Source organism: Bos javanicus, chromosome 25 (assembly GCF_032452875.1).
Source record: "Bos javanicus breed banteng chromosome 25, ARS-OSU_banteng_1.0, whole genome shotgun sequence".
NCBI classification, from domain to species: Eukaryota; Metazoa; Chordata; class Mammalia; order Artiodactyla; family Bovidae; genus Bos; species Bos javanicus.
The window spans coordinates 21322600-21347803 of NC_083892.1; the positions used below are offsets into that span (position 1 = coordinate 21322600).

The window sequence follows — 25204 nt, forward strand, 5'->3', positions numbered from 1 at the left end:
GCTGGGCTTGGAAAACGGTGCTGAGACCATGCAGGGCTGAGAGGGCAGCGTTTGGGAGTCTGGGCTCTGTCTTAGTTTAGATCAAGGAGCTGGGCTGCCTGGAACACAGATGAGTCTCTATCCCCCAGCCAACCTGGTTTCCCTTGCTCAGAACCCAAACTTTCTGAGGCCTCTCCATATTTCCAACTGACCTGGAAGAACTGGAGCTGCTTGGCTCTGCTCCAAAAGAAGGGGTGGGCCAGCACCTGGTGAGCGGAGGGGCGAGCCTGCGGCAGGGGGCTGAGCATGGCCTCCACCAGGTTCCGGGCGACGACCTGGTCTGCAGGGGCAAGAGGGAGGGGTGGCTTCAAGCCTGCCCAGCCTCTGCCTTGCTTATCCCCCTCCTCTGCCAGCCCAGGTCACCCTCACCGTGGGCCTCTTCCTCCAGGTGAGCCAGACAGGGAGCCCCCACAAGGATGTTTGCCTGACGATAAAGACTCTCTCCGAAGGGGTGGCTGCCACCGGAAAGCACATAGTAGAACACGCAGCCTGCAGAGAAGATGTCCACTGCGCTGGTCTGGGGGCCAGAGGGGCAAAGATGAGGAGGAGGTCTCTGCTCCAGGAAGTCTGCCTGGCTGCACTCTGCCCAGGGCTGGTGTGGCAGCAGCCTGGGATTTGGTTCAGGCTAGAACTCAAGGATGCTTCCCAAGATGCATCTTCGTGGCCCTACATTCCCTCCCCTCTGCACTAGTGGAAGGGATGTGTGGTTTTCATCCAGAATCTTTGCGCCCACTGAGCCTCTAGTTTAGGTCTCCACGCGTTATTCCTCCAGGTCTGGTGGGTGATGCTGACATGTCCGAGTGAAGCTGGCTGGGCATGAGGCAATAAGGCAACAGTGGGGACAGTGATCTGGTACCGTCCCCATCCATAGCTGGCCTCTGGCACTCAGCTGCAGCTGGTTGCCTCCAGGGGACTTTCTCGGGTGGCAGAGCTTTTGATTTTGCAAAAGAATCCAGAAATCTAGACTTTTAAGTGGAATTTCTCAGAAGTTAAAATGGTGGCCGCAAATTTAAAAAATCAAAGCCCGCACAGGCTCCTAACATCAGTGCCCTGGTTCTTGGGTCTCCACGTTGCCACTTCTAGCTCTCGCTCGACTTCAGGGGTGGGGGTGACTCTGTCTGTTCACCTGTGTGTTACTCTCATCCATGCCTATGATGTCCCCCTGAACACTGACTCAAAAATCTGTGATCCTGGGTCTCCAAGTGCCTCCGGGGTTCAGACACTGCTCTATGACTCAGTTACATTAGCTCATGTGTGTGTGCGCATGCTAAATCACTTCAGTCGCGTTCGACTCTGCAATGCTATGGACAGTAGTGCGCCAGGTTCCTCTGTTCGTGGGATTCTCCAGGCAAGACTACTGGAATGGGTTACCAATTATTCCTCCAGGGGTTCTTCCTGACCTAAGGATTGAACCTGTGTCTCTAAAGTCTCCAGCATTGGCAGCAGGTTCTTTCCCACTAGCACCACCTGAGGAAACCATTAGCTCATCTGATGCTCCCCCAAACCCTCCAATCTGGGTGGCTCTCCACTCTGGCTTCACAGTAAAGTCTCTGGGGGTCAGTTACTGGGTGTAGGGCCTGGGCACTTGGATTTTTTCAAGCTCCTCAGTGACTACACCACAGTAGAGATGAAAACCATTTTCTAGCTCAGTGCTTCTCAACCTCGGGACTGTTGACATTTTGGACCAGATGATTCTTGGTCCCGGAGGACCGTCCTGTGCATTGGGTGTCTCACAAGCATCCCTGGCCTCTGCCCACTAGGTGGCAGTAGCAACTTCCCTTTCCCTGCCAAATGGACGACCCAAAAGGTCTCCAGACATTGCCCAGTGATGGCAAAAGTCACCCCTGGTTGAGAACCACTGCCCTAGGGGAAAAAGGGAGGAGTTATCCCCACTTTACAGATGAAGAAACAGGCTGGGAGGAGTCACTGAAGGCCACAGAACGGGTGATCCAGAGCCCAGGCAGCAGAGACACTGGGTGGGGAGGCATGCCTGCAGCCTAGGGTAGCGGGACTCACAGGGCTGTCCGGAGGCGGGACCTGCAGGAGCTCGGGCGCCATCCAGCCTTCTGTGCCCGGGATGCCCGAGCGGAGGCTGAAGCTGCAGCGGCCGGCAGGCAGCTTCTTGCAGAGGCCGAAGTCTGAGAGGACCACTCTGCCCAGGCCCTGGCTGTCAGGCCCCGCAATGAGGACGTTGCCCGGCTTCAGGTCGCGATGCACTGTGAAAGCAGAGCAGAGCTGAGAGCTGAGGGGGGCAGGCAGGGGCTCGGAGGGAGGCCGGGAGGGGCTGGTACCTATGTGTAGGGAATGCAGGTGACCCAGGCCCGCCATCAGCTGCTGCAGCGCCATCCCGGGCTCCAGGCCCCAGCTGTCCGGCTCCGGGTGTTCCACGTACTGGGGAGCAGTGAGGGGCAGAGCATCACCCTGCAGCCCAGGACCCCCGGCCCTGCTCCCACCCCTGAGCGCAGGCCTCACCTCCCGCAGTGAGGCCCGGCAGAGCTCCAGGGCGATGTAGTGGAACTGAGGTCCCCGCTCGGTGCAGAAGTAGCGGAGCACGTTGGGGTGCCTGTCCGACTCCTGCAGCAGCTGCACCTCCCGCCGGACAAGACTGAAGCACTCACGGAGGAGCCGCTTGACCGCCACCGCCCGCCCCTCAAACTGTCCCCTGGGTGGAGGTCCAGAGGGCAGACGAAAAGGGAATCGTTAGGATCCATACCCACCTTGGGGGTTCTTTGAAAGAGGTGCTCTCCAAGGGATAGTGGCCACCTCAGCCCAGCTCCTGGCTGCCACTCACCGGAAAACAAAAGTCCCACCGGCCCCGCGGCCCAGGACGTCCTTGGGGTTGAAGGAGATCTTCCCCACCACGGTGAGCTGCTCAGCTGGGGGGAGAGGAGAGGGGGTCTCAGGGGGCCTCTGCCCATGGCTGCCACCCCGCCCAGTCCAGACCCGTCTCCCCAACCTCAATCTCTCTCCAGCCTCCGGCTTCCGTGCCCCTCCGGGTGCCAGACAGGGTACAGTGCCTCAGGCTACCACTTACTCCAGGCAAGTGACCTAACCGCGGTGCCCCGGTTTTCTCATCTGTAAAGGGGGACTATGTCGAGGATCCTGCATAATATTACTGAGGATTAATGGAAAAAAGGGTGGGGGGGGAGGTCTGCTCTGCTGTCCTCTTTTATCATTTTTCCCTCTTCTGGCATTTCCTGCCCAGGTTTCTTTCCTTTCCCCACCTCCACCAGTTACTAATATAATAAACCCTTTCGACTAAGGTATTGGCTTCAAATAGGAAAGTGAATTTTGTCAGCCGGAAGCATGATGAAGGTGAAGGCTGTGGCAGAAAAGACTGTCCTGGGCGGGGGTCAAGGTGGGCGGGGAGCAGTGGGCATGTGGATGCTGAACTGTCTAGAACTAGTTCCAGGGAAGCAGGGAGCCCCCAGAAGGCCTTGGCTTCCCGTTACAAAGGGTGGGTTTGGATTTTCCTGGTGGTCCAGCGGTTAAGAATCCGCCTGCCAGTGCAGGGGACACGGGTTCGATCCCTGGTTTGGGAAGATTCCACACGCCGCAGGACAACTAATCTCAGACTCTGCAGCTACTGAGCCCATGTGCCTAGAGCCTGTGCTCTGCAAGAAGAGAAGCCACTGCAATGAAAAGCCCGTGCATCACAACTAGAGAGGTAGCCGCCCCCCCCGCCCCACCCCCCCCACCCCCGGCCTTGCAGCAACTAGAGGAAGGCCTCAGGAGCAATGAAGACCCAGCACAGCCAAAAATAATTTTTTTTTTTTTTTAAGAAAGGGTGGGTGGGATTGGCTCAGGTGAGTGGAGGAATTGGGCAGTTACTGCTCTTCCTTTCGGGTCACCTGGGAGAGACCCCTCACAATGACCGAGGCACAGGGCAGGCTCCTGCTCAGCACCCAGGGGGCCCCATGCACACAGCTAAGTGCATCTTGTGTTTCTAGAGTTGTGTGCCCCTCCGTGGTCCTGAGAACACTCTCCCTAGGAAGAGCTGGCAGCTTTAGTCTCTAATCGGCTCTAGGAAAAGCAAATGAAAATCAGCGTCAGAGATCTGCGAGCAAAGTATTAAGCTGTCCCTTAGCACTGCTCTAGGTTATTTGCTTAAAAACTCTCTGCTGATGAGATGCAGGCAGTAAGTGAAATGTGTGTACCCTGAAATGTGTATACTCCACCCTCAGGACTGTGGTCTTGGGGCCATGCTGGAAGCACATCACACACAGGTAAGCTGGGCCTGTCTCTCCAGCAGCTCAGAAAGCAGGGACAGAGTTGCCGGAAAGCCTGTTTGGACAAGCCCTGCTCAGCTGGCTCCAGGCGAGGGTCCCTGAGCGCTTCCAGCTCCTCTTTTGTACCGCTCTGTACCACTCGCTTGGTTCTTTTGGTTTCCTGTCTTTTTGCATGTCTGCCTCCCCTGCCTGGATGCCCTCGTGAACACTCACTACGTGCTTTCTGAGTTAGATTCAGAACTAACTCTAGATTCAGGAGGACCCTCAGTGCTGGGATGGAGGCCAGACTTCTGGCCATGAAGTTCTTGAATGCAGAAATAATGAATCAGGAGGCTCAGTTTGCACAAACATATTCACCATCATTTGCTCAGCCTTCTATATCATGATAACGGAGAAGCAACAAACACAGGAGAATTTCTAAAGGAATCAAAAGTTGTCATGTGGTGGGGACATGATGTATGGTCAGAATCCCCTCTGAGATCCCCAGAAATATGTGAGGTACTGCGTTGCTTCTTTTACACGGCTTGGGAAACCATTCAAGCCGGTTACCTACTTCATGGGCACTGCCAAAATTCAAACAGAGATACCATCCCAAAGTTGACCTGCTTTTGAGTTCCCGGGCTGCTACATACTGGCTTTGTGAGTCCGGGGTGGGAGTGTCATGAACCTTTCTGCCTTCAATTTCCTCTTCTATAAAATCAGCATAATGATAGTATCTATCTTGTGAATATGACTTCATACATGCACAATATTTAGAACAGGGCCTGGTGTACAGTAAGTGCTATATAAATGTTAGCTCTCAGTTTTAGCTGGTTGTGCCAGCTTGATTGTGCCCACTTGCTGCTGAATGTACCATGTAGCCAGCAGTCCTGGAGGACACCCTACCAAGCACGTGTAGATGCATTGGTGGAGGTTAAATGAGAGTGGGGCAGGGCTCCACTGCAGATTTTGTGAACCATGAAAAGGTCCTGAGGAACGTTCCTTTCCCTGCACTGAGAGGAGGACCAAAGGTTCCAAGGTCAGAGTTCCTGACACAGACGTCCTAAGAACAGCCCCTAAGGCAGTTAGGGGCTGCCATAGGAGTGGAGGGCTTTTTTGGAGAGTGGTTCTCGAAGCTTTCCTGCCATCTGCCACATGTGTTTATTTGACTCTCCCTGCATGAAAGATTTCGATACACTGGACTCCAAATTGCTGCATATTGAATGGGCAAGTCCTAGCCATTTACTCTGCCTATACCTCATACCTGCTTAGCACATATTCACTCTGCATATATTTATTAAGAGTGCTGTCTAATCTAAGAATCTCTGGTGGCCAGTGTCAGTCACTAACTCAACAGATAATTCCTGAGTCAAGCTCTGGTCCAGATTGCAGCAGTAAGCAAGGCAGGCTTAGCCCGAGCACCTGTTCTCCAGCTGGCCACAGTCCCCACCACTCCCTATTCTCTCTCCTATGTGACTGCTTCGCTTCTCTGCTTTATCCACCTGACCCACCCGGAAGCATGAGTTTGCAACCCTCTTCTCAGCTTCCAGAATGTGCACCCTGCTTTCTCGCATCTCTGAACCTTCACCTGTGCTCTTGGGGCCACCTGGAGGGTTCCTGCTCCACTCTGCCCTGCTCACCTGGGTAATTCCTTCTTCTCTTTGGGATCACAGCCTAACTTCACTTTGAGGACACTTCCTATGTCCCCACATCAGAGCTCCATGACCCTCCTCTGTGTTCCTACAGCTCCCTGTATCCTTCCATCCCCATCACAGCAGTTATCACAGCACTTAATAATTACCTGTCCCTTCCATGCTTTCCTAGAAGTTATGAAAATACCAAAGTAAAGCTTATTAAGACTTTAAAGAAAGTAAAAGAAATAGAAAGGTTTCTTTTAAAGTGCAGAGGGAACTCAATATTATATAGAGATTGTTACCACTGAGTTTTGTCACAAAATGACCATGCTCTAGCTGGGTATTTTATTTTCTAGATGTCCTGAAGCACTGATAATACTTTGATTGTTTTTTCACAGTGAATAAAGAAGTTTAAGTATTTCATATAACAGGGGAGCCTGGATGAGCCAGGGTTGGAATCCAACATCCTCTTTTCTCTTCCTCTGTGGGTTAGTGGTATCTTCAGACCCACGAGGGGACTGAGAAGATGTCTGGGGGAAGGAATTCCATCCCGTCAGTAACTGGGTCTAGTAGACCGTGGTGGTGAGGGACAGTAAGGTCTTTTGACAAGAACCACCTGGGACAATGTGGTGTTTGGGTCATCTGGGGAGACTCGGCTTGAGTCAGAAGGTCCAAGAAGAAGTGTTTCAGGGTGCAATGGAGTGTTGTGTGGACCCACCCAGAGCCAGGAAAGTGACCGGAACTGCAACCTTCAGGGCTCAGGCAACTCTGCGGTGGGGGGCTTTCTACAGGAGCTTAGCCCCCAGGAAGGAAGCTGCTTTCCTCTCAGCACAGGGTGGGGGTGCCGAACACAGAGGGGAACTTCGGAAGCAGCATGGGAGCATCCTACTAAATATGGGGCGGACTTCAGGCTGAGTTAGTGGTGCAGCAGAGTAGCTCCAAGGTAGGAGGCAGTGGCTTGAGCAGTGCCAAAGAAGCAGGAGAGAAGCAGCCTGGACTGACCAATAAAAGCACATGGAAGCTCCCCTGGGGCATCCCACAGGTTCCAGAGGAAGCCTGAAAGGGCTTCTTTATAGGATGAAATTGAGAGAAGAGAGGAAAATGTTAAAAAAAAATAAAAAGCTCTAAAGAGAAAAGGAACCAAAGGGTACCTAGGTAATTTACTACTACTATTATTATTACCAAACAGGATATTCTTTTAACACATATTAATAACACCAGCTTGGCATGATTTAATAATAGTGGTGATGGTAAACCGGTCATATGAGGTGATGTAATGGAGTAGGCGGTATCATTCCCACTTGACAGATGAGAAAACTGCAGCTCAGAGGAGTCAAGCAATTTATCAAAATTAACAGTGGACTTAGATCTATACCAGTTCTATCTGTATCCAGGGTCCCTGAACATAATGACAACAGCAAAAATGATGGCAAACATTTCTAGAGGGCTCCACTTCACAGCAGGCACTATTCAAAGTTCTCTCCTGTTAACTCATTTAGGGTGGGCTTCCCTGGTGGCTTCATGGTAAAGAATCCACCTGCCAAGGCAGGAGATGTGGGTTGGATCCCTGGTCAGAAAGACCCCTTGGAGAAGGAAATGGGAAACCCACTCCGGTCTTGTTGCCTGGGAAATCCCATGGACAGAGAAGCCTGGTGGGCTACAATCAATGGGGTCACAAAAGAGTCAGATACAACTTGTTCAGTTCACAGACTGAACAACAGCAGTTGTTCCAATAATCTGATTCTGGAGCTAAACCTGCCTCTGTCTTTTCTGTCCCTGACTCTGACCTTTCTTGCTCATGTGAGCTCACCTTCAGGGTCTTCCAGTGGCTGGCCTTGCTCTGGGGGATTCTGAAGCTTCTTCTGGCTCTGAAGGGTGGCACTGGAGGGCTGGGGCTGAGCATCCTGTGAGATGTCAGAAGGGCCTGCAGGTGCCAGGGGAGCCTGGTGCTGCTGCTTCTCTGCCAACTGCTGCTGCTGCTGCTGAAATATGGGGGCTGAAGAGGGCTCAGCCCTGGCCAGCCCTGCCCCATGATGGGCCCAGAAGCTGTGCCTGAGATGGCCGGTCCCTGGAGCATTGACATAAAGAGCACAGTATCGAGGGCCTTGGGAGCTGATAAGAGGAAGGCAGGGGATAGAACTGGACCTGGGTGAGGGAGAAACTCGCTAAGTGGTCTTGGAGAGGAGCAGAGTTCCTCTAGGAAGACCATAAAATGGACCTGAGGTCAGAGGTGATGGGCTTACCTGCCTCATTAGGAAGAGAATCCATCCTCCCAGGAGGAGAGCAGTGAGACTGGCTGCCAGCAGGTCTTGGGATCCCAGGCCTGGATACAGCGCTGAGGTTTTCTTCTCAGGATGCAGCTCCAGGTCCGGAGGTTCCTCCCGACTCAGGCTCAGGAGCTGAGGACAAAGGGGCTTCCACTATAAGCAGCCCCTCCTGCTACAGAACCCCTAACCCTTATTCATCACGCAGTACAGGGCTGGGCTTAGCTGAAGGGGTGGAGAGTGGTCTACATGATGGCAAACCTGGCGCTCTCCGTGGTGCTGAAAATTGTGGTGCCCCAGGAAACCTGGGGTGTCACTAAAAAAGCCAGATACTCTTGGACATCACCAAACAATACAAGTGTCTGCCTTCAGAGATTCTGAATTCAGTGAGGTTGGAGTGGGCTCCTAGGTGATTCTGATAAGCAACCAGATTTGAGAATCATGTCATTCTGAGAACAGAGCATGCCTGTTCCTTCTAACCTTGAACTACTAGCAACTCTTGTTCAGTCCTCTCCCAGGAGGGCATACCTTTATAGTTTTTCCATTTTCATTTTCTCACTTGATAAATCTTTTGCCACCTCTAAACTGAAGAATAAAGAAAACCGTGACCCGTGTTTCACAATTTAGATAGCCAATACCGTTTTGACACTTGTAACGCTTTTTTCTGGCAATAACAACAAAAAAAGTTTTTCTTCTGAGAAACTGTGAGGTCAGGTGACCCACCTCAAATGTTATGCCTAGAAGCCTGAGGAAAAGGTCCAGGGCTGCCCACCCCTGCAGCATCTCCCCACAGGCCCTCTGCCTATCGAACACTGACCTCCAAGAAGAGAGTTGGAGCCTGGATGCTTTCTGAGGGTCTGGTCCCAGAAGCCCCACTCCCTGGGGTGGGATGGACTCTCAGCATGGTGGTGTGCAGGACTGGCGGTGGCTCATGGTGTCCTAAGGGGCAGGGACAAGGTCAGGGGGCTGAAGGTGACCTCAGCCTTCTAGCTCAGAAGCTGGGCTCACAGGTCCTTTAAGTTTGGGTGGAAGGGGTCTCACCAATGAGAAGCCACTGACTAGGGAGGGCCACGCTGCCCGAGGGGTATCTGACAGCAGTGCTAGGTGAGCCCTCTCGCTCTCCTGAGACTTGCAGTGTCACCTCCTCTGTGGTGGGGCCATCGGTGGGGGCCAGGGTCAGGCCACGAGGCTACGGCAGAAGATGGAGAGTCATGAGTGGTGGCGGGGGGCTTCTCTCCTGCTTCATCCCCTCTTTCCAGCCCCTCAGAGGCCCTTTCTCACCACTAGGGCCACCCCAGTGTGAACCAGTGCTTTAGAGACATAGAAGCCAGCTTCATCCTTTCCCACATACAGGGTCATCCTAGTGGGGGAGAGGAAAGGGGAGAAGAATGAGTGAAGGTGGCGGGCAGTTTCAGTCCCATCGTACTGGTGTCCTTCTATTGTTCCAGCCCACACGTACTCTGGCCTGGGTCATGTGACTTGCTTTGACCAATGAAATAATAGCAAATGAGACAATCAGAGGCTTGAGAAATGCTTGTGCATGGGGACTTGCCTTCTCATGGGGTTCTTTGGAACCTGAGACCACCACAAGAGGAAAACAAGGTTACTGTGCGGGGGTATGAGAGACCTTATTTGATACCCCATAGGCCAAAAAAACCCACTAACTATGAGATAGGTGAGTGAAGCCATTCTAGATTGTCCAGGCTCAGCCAAGCTGCCAGCTGGCTGCCCAGACCAGAAGACCACTCAGCTGACCCACAAAATCTTGAAAAATAAGAAATGTTCATTCTGAAGCCCTAAATTTGGGGAGTGATTGTGATTGGTTATATAGCAAAAGCTAATGATACAAACTCTACAGTCATTGCTTCTAAATCTGTTTCTAGCCCAGACCTCTTCCAGGAGCTCAGTTTTCTAAATCTGAATTCATCACCTCATTCCTTACCTGCTTCTCTTCCTCCTCCCCTCTTCTTCCTCCTCCTCCTCCTCCCCCATTTCCTCCTCTAGTGCTCCCTACCTTTGAAAACAACAGCACTCATGTGCTTCTAGAAACCTGATGGTAATTTGTGACTCCTTGCTCACAATCATCAAACTTTCTAATCACCAAATACTGTCTTCTCCTCTTAATATCTGTTACCCTCCACTTATTTCCATCTCCATTGTTTCCGTCCTAGTCCAGAGTGTCTTCTGCCTGAACTAAGGCAAGGTTCTGTGCCTGCTTCCTCCCCACAGCACTAAGATGACTTAACACTGTAGCCAGTTATCTTTCCAAAATGAAAATATGATCAAATCACTTCTTTATCTAAAACCTTCCAATGCCTTCTTCTTAACCTTATCCTAAACCCTTCAAATGACCTGATAAGATCCCTGTTTAACAGCCTCAGACCTTCTTCTCCGCTCAGAGTTGTGCTCCAGCCTTGTTTTATTAACTTACTCTGTTTCCTGGTTGCCATGATCTGTCTCTCTTGTTTTCTCTTCACCCTTTAGGTTTCAACTTGTATGTCCCTTCCTCTAGGAAACTTTCTATGATTGCCTCCTGCCCCCAGTCTTGATTTAGGTGCCCTTTTATACATTCCCATGATACACTATACTTCTCTTATCTCTTCCCTTATCATACCGTATCGTGATTACCTCTTTACACCCCTGTCTCTTGCACTAGACTCTGAGATTTCTGTAGGTCAGAACACTGGCTATATTACTGTACTCCCAGAGCCTAGCAAGTGATTGCTATGTAGCAAATGCTCAATTAATATTGGGAGAACCAACTGAATTAATGGGTAATCCCTGATTTTCCCAGTCTGTCTCCTGGCTCCCCAAGAGGGGGATACTAAGGTATTTGGTGTTATAAGGAAGGGTCATTTTTAAGGGTTTTAAAATTCAATAAACACATGTGCCTGTGCACTCAGTCGCTTCAGTTGAGTTCAACTCTTTGCGACCCTATAGACCGTAGCCCACCAGGCTCCTCTGTCCATGGGATTCTCCAGGCAAGAAGCTGGAGTGGGTTCCCATGCCCTCCTCCAGGGGATCTTCCTGACCCAGGGATGGAACTCGCACCTCCTGCATTGCAGGCAAATTCTTTACCACTGAGCCACCGGGAAAGCCCCAATAAACACACGGTACCTACCAATCAGAACAGATGCCAGCTGTAGCACGGGGGTGGAGATACGGAGGCCCTCCCTTGGCCAGATTTTACCCTACCAGTTGCTGAACAGTGAGGCTATCCAGGGGTCCTGGGAGCACATGGTGGGCACGCAGGGCACTGGTTATTTACCAAACTGTTTGAAATACTGTGACCCTTGGTCCAGCTGTACTGGTCTGTCATGGTTGGACATCATACCTGCCCATTGGACCTGGGCTACACTGGACAAAATACTTCCAGAAGCTCCTCCCTGGCCCCCAGACATGGGTACTTACAGCAGCTGGGTGTCTAAGGCAGGGAAGTGGGTGGCCGTGTCCTGGGGGCCTGAGGCTGGCAGTCGGATGTGGCCCCAGCGGAGGGCGAGGAAGTGCAGGGTGTCTCGAGCCAGTGTGAGGTGGGGTAGCTGGCGCAGGTTCTCCTGGTGCCATGTGTAGATGCCCACCACAGGGACACCCAAGTCCTGCGTCCATAGCACCGCCCCGCTCCCTGGGTCCACGGTCAGCAGCAGACCCATCCCACAGGATGCAAGGTAGCTCATGTCTGCCAGGAAAGATGGTGAGGAGATGTGGTCAGGGAGCCCTGCCCTGAGGCGCTTTGGAGCATCTTGGGGTAGGGAAGCTGCTTTGAGGGTGGGCTGTCAGCAGGGCCCCTCAGGTGTGTGGAGGTCAGGTGAGATCACTGGAGGGTTATCAGGACATGGGAAGTTCACTGAGTCACTTTGATCAGGCTCAACGGGACAGTTGTGTAAGATGTAGGGGTAAGCTGAGGTCATCCAAAGGCAACTCCGGTGTGCAAATAAGTCCTTGTCACTTAGGATGTGGGGAAGTCAGTCATGGTCTGGCTGTTGGTCAGTCAGGGTGGTCTGGACACATGTGGGTAACATGGGAGTCATTTAGAATGTGAAGGGGGCTCAGTTAGGGGCCTTGTGGGTGTCACCTGTGATGTGTCAGGGTCGCCTGTATGAATTCTCAGGTGGAATGGTGGAGTCAGGGTCTGGGAGTGGCTTAGGGTACCTTTGGGGTCATTCAGGCATTTAGAAAGGGCAGTTACGATTATTTTTTTAAACACAACATGATTATATTTTAATATACAACCAAAATACCGAATACCAGAGTAAATTGATGGCAATAAAATACAGTGTTTCATTTATACTGCATGACAAATGGTTGACACCTTTAGTCATAAATGAGTTCTTAGAAACCAGTAACAAATATATTGATATACTAAGGGAAATGAAAAAAAAAAAAACCCAAAACAGAAGGAAATGAAATAACACAAGTGACTACTATGGATTAAACATATATGAAGATGACTGAGCTGAACAATAACAGAAGAAAAGCAATTTCTTTGTAATATTATATTACCCAAGATCGCAATGGCACCCCACTCCAGTACTCTTGTCTGGAAAATCCCATGGACAGAGGAGCCTGGTAGGCTGTGGTCCATGGGGTCGCTAAGAGTTGGACACGACTGAGCAACTTCACTTTCACTTTTCATTTTTATGCATTGGAGAAGGCAATGGCAACCCACTCCAGTGTTCTTGCCTGGAGAATCCCAGGGATGGGGGAGCCTGGTGGGCTGCCGTCTATGGGGTCACACAGAGTCGGACATGACTGAAATGACTTAGCAGCAGTAGCAGCAGCAGGAAGCATACCCACACAGGAAAGGGCACTCATTATATCAAGGGGGGTGGTGACTCTAGGGGCAGTCACTCAGGGTCATCTCTCATCTCTGTCAACACTGGGGGTCAGTTGGGACACATGGGGACTGCTCAGGTGTGCAGGAGTTGCTTGGGGGTCACTTGGGGTCTGGGTAGCACCCAGGGTGACCTGGCTGAGCTCACTGCAAGTGTGAAGGAGTCAGGATGCTGAAAGCTCTCAGGGTACAGGAGGGTCAGAGGCTGTGTGCTGAGTGGGTGACCTAGGCTGTCCATCAAGAGGGTATCATTCAGTATGTGGGGTCCCTCAGGGGATCAGATGGGTCTGAATGTGGTGGGGCTTGGTCGTGGATGCCACTCAGGGTTCCTTGAGTTGGAGACCTTGCTCTAAGGTGGAGCCAGGGCAGGGAGACACTCACATTTACCAGGTGAGCCATCCACAGGGGGTGCGGAGTAGCGGCGGAAGGTGGTGTTCCAGCGCAGGGCTGGGGTCCTGGGGTCGTGCATGGTGACCGTGTACTCTGGGGACACCCAGAAGCAGGGTTACCAGGAACACCCACGTGACGCTCCTCCACCCCCACCCGGGAGACCTCATTTTGCGGAGTCAGGGGCTTCCCGAGCACCCAGCCTGGAGGCCAGACTCTGTGAGCATCACCATGGCCCGACCAGGTTTGCTTTGTTACTGCCGTGTCCCTGGCTCCTTCTTCAGTGCTCAGTGACAAGTTTGTTGACTGACAGAGTGATTGACTGGCTTGAACTCAGCGTGGAGAGCAACTGCCAGGCCTGGGCAGAGCCAAAGCGGGGGCTGTCCAAAGCATGGGGAGCAGCTGGGGTCTGACTCACGCGTCCGGCCGATGTAGAGGCGGGGGGTAGAGGGTCGCTCTGTGGTCAGTGTCATCTGCGTCTTCCCTGACTCAGGGTCCACCACAAACCAGGCATCCTGCTTCCGGCCTGTGGAGGTAGAAAGGGTGCCCGCTCTCTAGATGGGATAGATAGGGCATGCAGCCTGTCCGCGCCATGCCCCGCTGGCCTGGCTGGACCTCGGTCCTATCCCTGCTGGACTAGGACCCCAGGCTGGAGGGATGCTTACCTGTGTAGAAGACGCCATCAGAGCTGCGACATGGGGAGGCGTGAACCAGCTCAGGGATGGTGAAGGGCAGCCTCTGGGGAGCAGGAAGAGCAGAGAAACACATGCAACCTATTCGCTGGGCACAACGATGATCATATCCATTTCCCGAGAGGCTGAGTCACTTGGCTAATGTCACACAGCTGTAAGTAGCAGAGCCAGCTTCCAGAACCTGCACTTTAACCACTCTGCTACATGACCTCCGAAGGAGCTGCAGTAAATCCCACCCCCAGCACCAAGATGCCACCTGATCATGCGCTCCTGGACTAACAACCTCAGAAACACTCGCTGAGACTTGAAAATTTCAGTGGCCATCATGGCCTTGGAGATGCTGGATAACTGTGCCAGATTAAGAGACACCCGGGAGACAAGGCTGGCCTCCTTGGTGGCTCAGATGGTAGAGAATCTGCCTGCAATGCAGGAGACCCAGCTTTGATCCCTGGGTCAGGAATATCCCCTGGAGAAGGGCATGGCAACCTGCTTCAATATTCTTGCCTGGGAAATCCCATGGACAGAGGAGCTGGTGGGCTACAGTCCATGGGGTTGCAAAGAGTCGGACGCAACTTAGCGACTGACACTTTCTCTTTCAAGAGACATGAGGACCAGATGCAAGGGGTGGTCTTAGTTCAAGTTCTGGACAATAAAGCACACCGTTGGGCCACTTGACAAAATTAATGCGGGACTTCTCTGGTGGTCCAGTGGTTAAGAATCCATCTGCCCATGCAGAGGATATGGGTTTGATCCCTGCTCTGGGAAGATCCCACATGCTCCACAGTAACCAAGCCCGTACACTGTAACAGCTGAGCCTGAGTGCTCTGGAGCCTGTGAGATGCAACTAGAGAGTAGCCCCTGCTTGCCACACAGCCAAAAACAAATAATTGATTAAGTAAAGTCTTTTAAAAATGAAACATTAATATGGATGTGGATTAGATAACCCTATTGCCTCAATGTTAAATCTCCTGATTTTGAGAATTTACACTCAGGTTGTATAAGAGAAAGTCCTTGTTTAGGAATACACAATGATGCTTTAGGAATAAAGGGGAAGAATGTCTGCAACTCTTTCTCAAAGAGTTCAGAAAAAGAAATTTTATATATACACATGTAATAGTATCTGTCTATATCTATAGGTAAACACATGTGGAATATTATCTATCTATATCTATTAAGATAGAATAATATAAATTATATATACATGTTTAATATTATCTATCTATATCTATCTATTAAGATAGAATAATACAAATTTTATATATATGAAAGTGAAAGTGCAAGTCACTCAGTCATGTCCGATTCTTTGCAATCCCATTGACAGTCCATGGAATTCTCCAGGCCAGAATACTGGAGTGGGTAGCCTTTCCCTTCTCCAGGGGATATTTCCAACCCAGGGATAAAACCCAGGTGTCCCGCATTGCAGGCAGATTCTTTACCAGCTGAGCCACAAGGGAAGCCCAAGAATACTGGAGTGGGTAGCCTATCCCTCTCCACCTGATCTTCCCGACCCAGGAATCGAACCAGGGTCTCCTGCATTGCAGGCAGATTCTTTACCAACTGAGCTATCAAGGAAGACCTTTATATACATATATATATATGTATATATACACATATATACACACATACATGTAATATTATCTATCTGTATCTATCTACTAAGAGAGAATAATAAAGTGAAAGTGATAAGATGTTAAAAAAAATCGATGCAGCTGGGCAAAGGGAATAAACAATTGCTCTGTACTATCCTTGCATTTTTTTCCCTTAGGTTTGAAATTATATCAAAGTGAAACAAAAAAATCCCCAAACTCCACATACAGAGCTCTTAGAAGATAGCGCCCCAGGCACAAACATGTACTGAGTCAGGACGGACAACAAAAGAAGGCAATACAACCTACAGTTGGCGTGTAAGGTTAGTGCTGTGATAGGGGAGCACAGAAGCTGAGGGTACCTGATGCAGGTGGGCGGGACGGAAGGACTGAAGGAGGATATTCAGTGGTGCGTTCATTCATTCAGTCATTTCACCTATTACTAGCCGGGTGCTGGGGCCCAAGTGCCTTTCTGCACAGAGTTACATTTCTGGTGTGTATGATAATAAACAAACAAAAACACATAAACGACAATGCCGGGTAATAGTAACTGTTATTAAAACAAACTCAGAAAGCTAGGATAGAGTGATTAGAGGCGCTATTTCACATAGGGAGGCTAGAGAGTAAGAACTCAATCCAAGGGAGCAGTGAGGCTCAGGAGCACGTGGAGGGCAGAGGGACAGAATGCTGAGACCACCAGCAGGGCCACCTACTGACGAGCCCAAGTGGCATGTTTGAGGAACAGCCAGTGCGCTGGGAGTGGGGATGGAGAAGGGCAGACGGAAGTAGAGGCAAGCTGGAGGCAAGATCATGGGCTGGAAAGGAGTTTGGGTTTTAAATTGGGCCTTGGGGGATGAATAGGAACCAGCATGGGGAAGGGAAGCATGTTTCACAAATATTCTGGTTCTCCTTCTGGGCTCCTGGTGAGATTACCCGACTTTTGTGCTTAAAGTGGGCACAGCCATGAAACCCAATTTAGCCGAAGGGAGGGTGCAGAAGAAACCATGTCACTTTCCAAACTCTTTGCTGCGGGAGAAGCCCAGGTTGAGACGGAGCATCTGACAGCCTGGGTCTGCAAGAGACCATAGTGGACAGAGCGTCCGAGGATCCACGTGAGTCACATGGTGTGAGCAAGATAGCAAGCCCTGTGGATCCACGGGGATGTGTGTGCTGTTACTGCAGCAAGCTGGAACCCAGGCAGTCTGGAACTCTATGGGGAAAATCTGGGTGAAGCCCCAGAGCTGGCATATTCAAGAAATTAATCAGTGTGAGTGTGTGCACGTGTGTGTGCACATAGGTGCCTGTGGGTGAGTGAAGATGCTGCAGGAGTGAGCTGGTCCTGATGTGCTTTGTTGGGACAACTGGACTTTATCCCAGATGCAGGGGAGTGATGTCACCGACAGCCACACCTGCCCCATGAGACCCGACGGCGGACACACAGCTGGATGAACAGGAGGTCTGCTTTCTGCCTCTCTCCTGGGAGACACACTCGTGTGGATCCCATCAGTGGCTGCCCTGTGCTCTGGCGTCCAGTGGGGCTGGGATAAGGGAAGGAGCAGGGACAGGGGGAGGGTTCCCTGGGCTCCTCTCCCAGAGTCATCGTGGGCTGGCTGTGCCTCTCCCCCAAAGGCCTCCTGTCACGTGGTCCTCTCCCCTAAGCCCTTCCAGCTCCAGGTAGTGATAACTGCTCCGCCCACGGTCTTACAGCTGATAAATAGCACCCCACGGTACGGGCCATAGCACTTGGCACCCTGCCTTCCGGTCTCCTACCCTCGGCCCCGTGGGTAGCTCAGCTGATAAAGAATTTGCTTGCAAAGGATACCCCAGTTCAGTTCCTAGGTCGGGAAGATCCCCTGGAGAAGGGATAGGCAGGGCTACCCATTCCAGATTCTTGGACTTCTCTGGTGGCTCAGACAACAAAGAATCTACCTGCAATGAGGGAGACCTGGGTTCTATCCCTGGGTTGGGAAGATCCCCTGGAAGAGGCCATGGCAACCCACTCCAGTACTATTGGGGCAAACTTCGGGAGACGTTTTGGAGAGATGGCGAGGGACAGAGAAGCCTGGAGTGCTGCAGTCCATGGGGTCGCGAAGAGTCAGACACGACTGAACAACAACAACACTAGGCCCCCATCTTTGTAAGTAACCCCATTAATAAAACGTCCTTAAGCTCTCCAGTAGGAGGGTGCTGTCTATTTGCTGGGGCCTGCCTGTGGGACACACCATGAACACACCAACATCTCTTATCAACTCAGTTTCCTAATCACAGAGTAAGCCCGTCCTGGCAGGCCTCCCATGGCACAGTCAGAACTCTGACACTGCCGGCCTCTGCGCTTGGCCACGTGACCAGCTTTGGCTGATGAGACATTAGCGAATGTGATACAGACAGCCTCCCTATCCAGGGGTTCCGCACCCACAGATTCAACCAATTGCAGATTGAAAATATTTTTTTGGGGAAAAAAAAAAAGCTTCAGAAAGTTCCAAAAAGCAACACTTGACTTTGCTGCACACCTGGCAACTGCTTACATGACATTTACATTGTATTAGGTCTTATAAGTAATCTAAGATGGGTTAAAGTATATGGAAGGATACCTTTAGGTTATATGCAAATACTGTGCCGTTTTACACAAAGGATTTGAGCACCCTCTAATTTTGGTGGTGGGAGCTTGACCTGGAACTGATCCTCTGTGGATAGTAAGGGATAAGAGAATAAGCAAAGCTTGAAAACTGCTCATGCCCTGGCCTTGCCCCCTCCTGCTGCTTCTGATTCCCTTGTTGATACCATGTGAACAAGTCCAGGCTTGTCTGCTTAAAGATGAGAGACCCCTGGGCCAGGGGCCCCTGTCCAAAGCCAGCCAACTACCAACCAGCTTTCAGAAAAAGAGCCAGCTAACCGACAGCTGACCATAGATGTTGAGCAAGACTGCCCAGCTGAGTCCAGCCTCAAATGTCATCCCATGAAAATGAGTTAAATAAACTGTCTGCATTTGAAGTTTGAGTTTTGGGGCGATGTGTTATTTAGCAAAAAGTAACTGATACATGGGCTTCCCAGCAGTAAAGAATCCATTGGCCATTGCAGGAGATGCAGGTTCGACCCCTGGGTAGGGAGGATCCCCTGGAGAAGGGCGTGGTGACCCACTCCAGTACTCTTGCCTGGAGAATCCCATGGACAGAGGAGCCTGGTGGGCTGCAGTCCACGATGTTGCAAAGAGTAGGACATGACAGCAACTAAACAACTAATACATAGCTTTCCCCTAAAAACCCTCAGAGCCCCTGGAGAAGCTCCTGACACTCTCAGAGACCTGACAGTCAGCCTGCTGTACAGATACAGCCAGAGTCACCCCCCAACTCCCAACCTCAACAGACAGCCTCCAGACAGCCTCGCCATAGTGCTCTCAGACTTCATCCTCCGCAGGACACTCAGATTCTGGCCCTACAGCCCCCTCGGTGCCCTGGGTAACAGAAGTCCTGATCCTCGCTCATCCAAGCACAGTACGAAACACACCATTAATCCTTGTTGCTTCTGGGTCCCCAAGATGTACAGGCTGCCATCAGCTGGGTCTGAGAGAAAGACGGTCCTGTGGGGCAGAGGAACGGGGGGAAGGTTCGTTCACGCCCCCTGATTCCAAGAGGGCCCCTTCCCTCCAACTTCCCTGCCAGTAGGAGCCCACCCCCGACAGGAGGCTCCACAGAGCTCCAGACCCGAATTTCTTCCCTTCCTTCCAGCCCACGTGCCCCTCCAGGCAACCCTGGCTTCCTCATCTCCCAGCTGTCCGTGCCCTGAGAGAGCCCAGTCCACTTACTCTGTGACGTACGTTGGCCCCTGGATGATGGGATCTGCAGGGACAAAGACACGACCATGAGCAGTCCCCTCCAGACTCTCCGTTGAAAGGCATACCTCACATTGGTACTTACCGTGTGCCGGACACCAAGCGAGCATTTTGTCATGAGCTAATGTAATACCTCTCCTGTAGGTAGGGTCGTTACCCTTGGCCCTATTTTACAGGTGAGGACTTGAGGCTCAGAGAGGTGAAGTGACTTTTCCAAGGCCACACAGCCTGGGTAAATGGTAAAGCTGACTGAAGACACCTGAGTATTGGATTCTAGACCCCATGCTCTTATCCTGAGATGACCTCCCCCAGCTCGAGGTCCAAGGAGTGGTAGCCCTTCTTTACCATCTTTCAGCGTCCACTTCAAGTCTCCTGTCTGCTTGCTCAGGGCGTGGAGACTTCCATCCAGGGTGGACACAAACAGGAGGTTCTCTGGCGTGAAGCTCTGAACCTGCAATGGAAACAAAGCCTTCTGAGAGGCCTGGGACCACCCTAGTCCTTGTTCCAGGCAGGGACTCCCTGTCCCCCAGAGGGAAACAGAAAGAAGGATGGATGATTGGGAAAGCTGTTGGCTCCACCTCCTGATCTCCAAGACCCTAGAGAGGGGCGACAGTGGGAGCTGGGAGCCTGGCTCCTTTACAAAAGGACATCAGTGGCTCTTACAGCCTCCCTAAGAGACTGATGCTTTTATTAAAAATTTTTATTTGGCTTAGCTGGATTTTAGCTGTAGCATGAGATCTTCCCTGGTGGCTCAGACAGTAAAGAATCTGCCTACAATGCAGGAGACTCAGATTCAACCCCTGGGTCAGAAAGATCTCCTGGAGAAGGAAATGGCAACCCACTCCAGTATTCTTGCCTGGAGAATTCCATAGACAGAGGAGCCTGGAAGATTATAGTCCATGGGGTCGCAAAGAGTTGGACATGAGTGACTAACACATTCACTTTCACTTGAGGGCTCTTGGTTTGGCATGCAGATCTAGTTCTCTGATCAGGAATCGAACCCAGGCCCCCCGCCGTTGGGAGCACAGAGTCTTCAGCACTGGATCACCACAGGAGTCCAGAAAGAGGTGCTATTATTCTTAGCACTGTACAGGTGAAGGAGACTAAGGCTCAGAAAAGTTAGGTAATCAGCCTAAAGCCACACAGATAAATGGCAGGACTGGGACTTGAACCACCATCTCTCTGGTTCCAGCACCTGGTCCCTTTCTCCTTGGCTTCACTGTCTGCCTCTCTGGGGAAGACCCATTCTGCACCCCCGCCCCCCAAACCGGCCCAGCTACTTTTGGTGCCAGCCTGCAGGGGGCCCCCTGGACCAAGGCTGGGGGTGGCCACGGTAGGGAGGCTGGCCCCCACTGGGCTAACTCACCTGCTCCAGCCCTTCCTTGAGCAAACAGGGTGGGGCTGAGCTCCTAGCAGGAACTCTAACATCCGGGTGGCCCTGCCGCACCTCTGCAAAGGCCACATCCTGCCCCCGGACTCTCAGGTTTGGGGGCAAGCCAATGGTTTTGGAGTAGAGTCAGGAAGCTGCCTCTGAGCCCTCTCTTTTTCTGCCCTGTTTTGTGATCTGCCACATGGCAGGAGGGAGACTGTCCTGGGCAAGAAGCTGCAGACTGAGTCCACAGTCAAGTTTTGTTTGACCATCAGGGGGTTTAAAATTTTGTCTACAGTTAGCTACCAATTTCTAAAAATTGGAAAGATTTCACTTAAAAAGTCAAGTTTCTAATTTTTGTCATTTCTAGCTTTTTTTCTCATTTTTTTCCCTGGAAACACCCAATCTGGCCACACTGTGCTCACATTCCTAGATGGCAACCATGGGGTGGGTCTCAAGCTGGAAGTGGGCCTGGGGTGGCACGAGCAGTTGCGTGTGTGTGTATGTTAGTTGCTAGTGGTGCCTGACTCTCTGTGACCCCATGAACTGTAGCCCTCCAGGATCCTCTGTCCATGGAATTCTCCTAGCAAAAAGACCGGAGTGGGTTGCCATTCCCTTCTCCAGAGGATCTTCCCCACCCAGGGATCAAACCTGGGTCTCCCACATTGCAGACAGATTCTTTACCATCTGAGCCACTTGGGCACAGTTGCTCCTGGGAGCCCAATAACTGTTCTGGGGGTTATAGGTTAGACTCCTGGGTTGTAGTCCTGGCTTTTCCCTCTCGCTGCATTTCTGTAAGACTGGACTTTTCCGCTCCCGGCACGGTTGAACCAGATTCCCATAAGTCCAGCTTACTTATCCCAGAGGTTGTAAGTTCGGGGTCCAGTCACTGGTAAGGGGGAGCGCTGTGATCCCCCTGAATTTGTAAAAATCGGTGTGTGGGCGCACTTCTCCACAGGGAACCTTTCAAGTTCCAAGGAAGCCGGGTTCCAGAAGTTTTAAGAGGCCTGGCAGGAAAGCGAGGGCCCCCTCCCTCGGTCTGTTCCCTCTCCCCACACCCCCACGCCGCAGGAGGGGCGGGATGCTGGGTCCCCTCTGCAGCTCGTGGAGCAACTGACAACTCCCCCAGACGAGGAGGTTTTCTCCGGCTAGGGGCTGACTTGGGGCCACCCGGACCCGGGGGAGGGCGAGGCGCCCCCTGTGGCCCCGCCGCACCCCCGGACGCCTGCGCCCCCGACCGGAGCTTGGAGGCTCCGCGGCCGCCCGCTTCTCACCTGGGGCCTGAGCGTCCCGAGGAGCGCCACGAGCTGTAGCAGGAGCCGGGGCCACGGGCCGGACCGCCGGGCCGCGCTCGCCATAGCCCGCGTAGACGGCCGCCGCACGGCTGGCCCGGTCCCTCTGTGCCTCCGGGGAACCGCCCGGCCCCCGCCCGCCCGGAGGAGACTCCGCCCCAGGCTGGGCCAGCTGGGTGCTCGGGCCAGGACGCAACCTCAGCGGCTGTTTCCCTCCTTCCCCTGCCCTTCCCATCGCACTCACCCCCGCAACCCCCGGACACCCCGCGAGGGATGGCTCCGAGCTTTCCTGGGAAAGGCATTTTCCCAACGGAGGCCCTTATGGAGAATTTCCCACCTGCCAAGTATTGTACCAAGTGCTTTTACATCCGTCATTAACTCACTGACTCTTCACGGCACTTCCAAGGTAAAAGCTGAGGCTCAGAACTCGGACTCGAACTCAGATGCCTGACCTCAGAGCCTGTGCTGATTGTTACTATGCTAGAGGCCTCTACTGAGAGATGATGAAATACAAATCAATTACTCGTTCAATAAATATTTATTACGTTAAATTAATTAAATTAAGTATGTAATCTCAGCCTGGGAAGCAGGAAAGATAAAGTCCCTGTTTTTACAATACTTACAGATTCCTAAGCGTTAGATGGGCCTCCCTGTTGGCTCAGGAGTAAAGAATCCACCTGCAATGCAGGAGATGTGGGTTAGATCCCTGGGTCGGACAGATCCCTTGGAAAAGGAAATGGCAACCCACTCCAATATTCTTGCCTGGGAAATCCCATGGGTATCCCACACTGCCTTCTCATATAATTTCCCCATCCCCAGCACTTGAGCAAGAATTCCTGTCTCTGGCTTTGTTTTTAAGAACCTACCAGATCTAAGACATCCTCTAACCATCAACATGGTTAGCTTTGGAAAACCCAACTGCCTCATGGTGCAAAACTTCTTTTAGAAATAGGTACATCATGAATCCTTTGGTTCACTTGGTTACTCCCTCATGCTTAGCTGGTCCAAGACCCCCAAATCAGCATAATAAACAACTTCATAACAAAAGTGGTTGTTATTCTAGAAACCAACACAAGCTACTGAGCCAGTGAGTGAGCCTGCCTTTATGCTTTATATTTTGTACTCTGTACATCTGTTTTAAAATGCTCATTGTGTTTCTTAATTATGCTTGGGTTCATAGGACTTTCTCATGCGATAAATTTGATTTACATAGAACACAAACAAGTGAACTGGTTTAGGTAATTTGTGTATGTGATGATATAAGTAACACATTCTACAAACTTAGCAAAATTTTAAAAAATATATAAATTAGAAAACTCATTCATGTTTTCACCTCTCGGAAGCACAGCATCTCTGTTAACATTCTGTTTTTATTTCCCCCAGTGTTTTTTTCCCTGTGCCTATATGTCTGGTGGGTACTGTGTTGAAATATGTGTTTTCCCCACCAGAGTTTCTTTTTCCCCTGACAGCCCTTCTCCTGTTTGAATGAAGCTGCCCTGACTCTATTGCCTCAGAGAAGGGTTGAGGAAGCAGAAAGAGAGAAAAAGAAGCTTCTTTTACCTTTTGAGTATTTCTGTAACTCGTGGCATGAACCTAGATTTAAGAGAATGAACAATGAGAGTAGAGCAGAGTCTCCAGACACGAAGAGGAAGGAGGAGCAAGGGATGAGAAGATGCTGCAGGCCTCTGGGAAAGGGGGATCACTCTGTAGCCCCTTCACTCAAGGACAGGACCCCACATAGACACTTGGGATCCAAGTGCAAGGGGATCTGTGTCTTAATTCCTGGATGGAAATGGTGCGTGCTGTGTCTGGGCAGAGGGGGGGCTAGGGCGGTTCCCACTGCCTAGTGTGTGATACAGAGGTGTGGGCGTGTGTGTGCTCAGTCATGTCCGACTCTTTGCAACCCCATGGACTGTAGACTGCCAGGCTCCTCTGTCCATGGATTTTTCCAGGCAAGAACACTGGAGTGGGTTACCATTTCCTCCTCCAGGGAATCTTCCTGACCCAGGGATTGAGCACGCGTGTCCTGCGTCTCCTGCATTGGCAGATGGATTCTTTACCACTGAGCCACCTGGGAAGGGGAAGCCCGATGTGGAGGTGGTGGGGGAGGAGTTTTCTAAATGCCGGAGGGAGGAAGAGGGAGAGAGACAGAGAAAGAGGCGGAAAGACTTTTCAGAAAGAAAAGGGACAATGCAGCACAGGCCAGTAAGGATAAGAGACAGGACGCAAGGAGACCGTGGCTGTCTCGGGGGATGGCGGCTGGGACAAGGACTCGATACCCTCTCACTTCCTGGCACTGTGTCGACTCTACTGAATTTAAACCCATCCTGGAGAAAAGCTGGGAAAACCCAGATGGAAATGAATTTCTTCCACTTGGCACAAAGTGAACATTTATTCACCACACCTCGGTTTGTGCTCTGCTTCTGGACACATACATAAACCAATAGCCTTCCTCCATTCTAGCAAAAGAATGGAGGAAACACGGTTAGTAATGGAAAAATATTCCAATCATGATAGCAGTAAGAAGGAAGTCCTTAGGAATAAATTTAACTAGAAAGGTACAGTAACTATATGAAAACTGTAAAATCTTATGAAGCCTATAAAACAAAATGTGAATAAATAAAAAGGTATGGCTGTATGGGAAGGTTTAAAATGATTAAAGTATCCATTCTCTAAATTAAATTGTAAGTATAATGAAATTCTATTATTGCTATATTAAATCTATTTCATGGTCTTTAAAACTGGGCTAAAATAGAGATTATATATAAGAATAATGCTTGAGAATAGTCAAGAGAAGTGTGGCAATGAAGAGTAATGAGAAGGGGGACTTGTCTTACCAGATATCAGAACATACTGTAAAACTAGAGTTATCAATATAATTTCAGCACAGGAATTGACAAATACAAAAATACGCCAATGGGATCAAATAGAGAATCCAGAAATATATATCAGCATATGTGGGAATTTAATAAATGATAAAGATAATATTTTAATTCATTGGAAAATGTAATAAATGCCATGGCATAATTATCCATCAGGAAGAGAGTAAATTTTTTTCACTCTTTTTTGAAAA

General features: G+C 51.0%; 1 protein-coding gene across 5 annotated transcripts in view; it reads right to left on the reverse strand.

Moving 5' to 3' along the window:
* ERN2 (endoplasmic reticulum to nucleus signaling 2) overlaps nt 1-22241 on the reverse strand; it is a 25150-nt gene extending 2909 nt beyond the window's left edge. Inside the window, exons 1-19 of one of the 5 annotated variants that reach the window (XM_061401436.1) lie at nt 22114-22239; nt 19816-19921; nt 19444-19477; nt 19146-19218; nt 14029-14101; nt 13782-13889; nt 13358-13459; nt 11557-11821; nt 9427-9505; nt 9187-9334; nt 8963-9084; nt 8125-8280; nt 7692-7860; nt 2831-2915; nt 2512-2701; nt 2331-2430; nt 2056-2255; nt 409-556; nt 192-319 (exon numbers count right to left, since the gene is read on the reverse strand). In XM_061401436.1, coding sequence (XP_061257420.1) covers nt 192-319; nt 409-556; nt 2056-2255; nt 2331-2430; nt 2512-2701; nt 2831-2915; nt 7692-7860; nt 8125-8280; nt 8963-9084; nt 9187-9334; nt 9427-9505; nt 11557-11821; nt 13358-13459; nt 13782-13889; nt 14029-14101; nt 19146-19218; nt 19444-19477; nt 19816-19921; nt 22114-22197 — 2370 coding nt within the window. In that variant the 5' untranslated portion in view covers nt 22198-22239. Of the gene's footprint in view, nt 1-191; nt 320-408; nt 557-2055; nt 2256-2330; nt 2431-2511; nt 2702-2830; nt 2916-7691; nt 7864-8124; nt 8281-8962; nt 9085-9186; nt 9335-9426; nt 9506-11556; nt 11822-13357; nt 13460-13781; nt 13890-14028; nt 14102-19145; nt 19219-19443; nt 19478-19815; nt 19922-22113 lie in introns of those variants that run through there. The other 4 variants (XM_061401435.1, XM_061401439.1, XM_061401437.1 and 1 more) reach the window with 4 other exon arrangements.
* Nucleotides 22242-25204: the final 2963 nt, after the last annotated feature.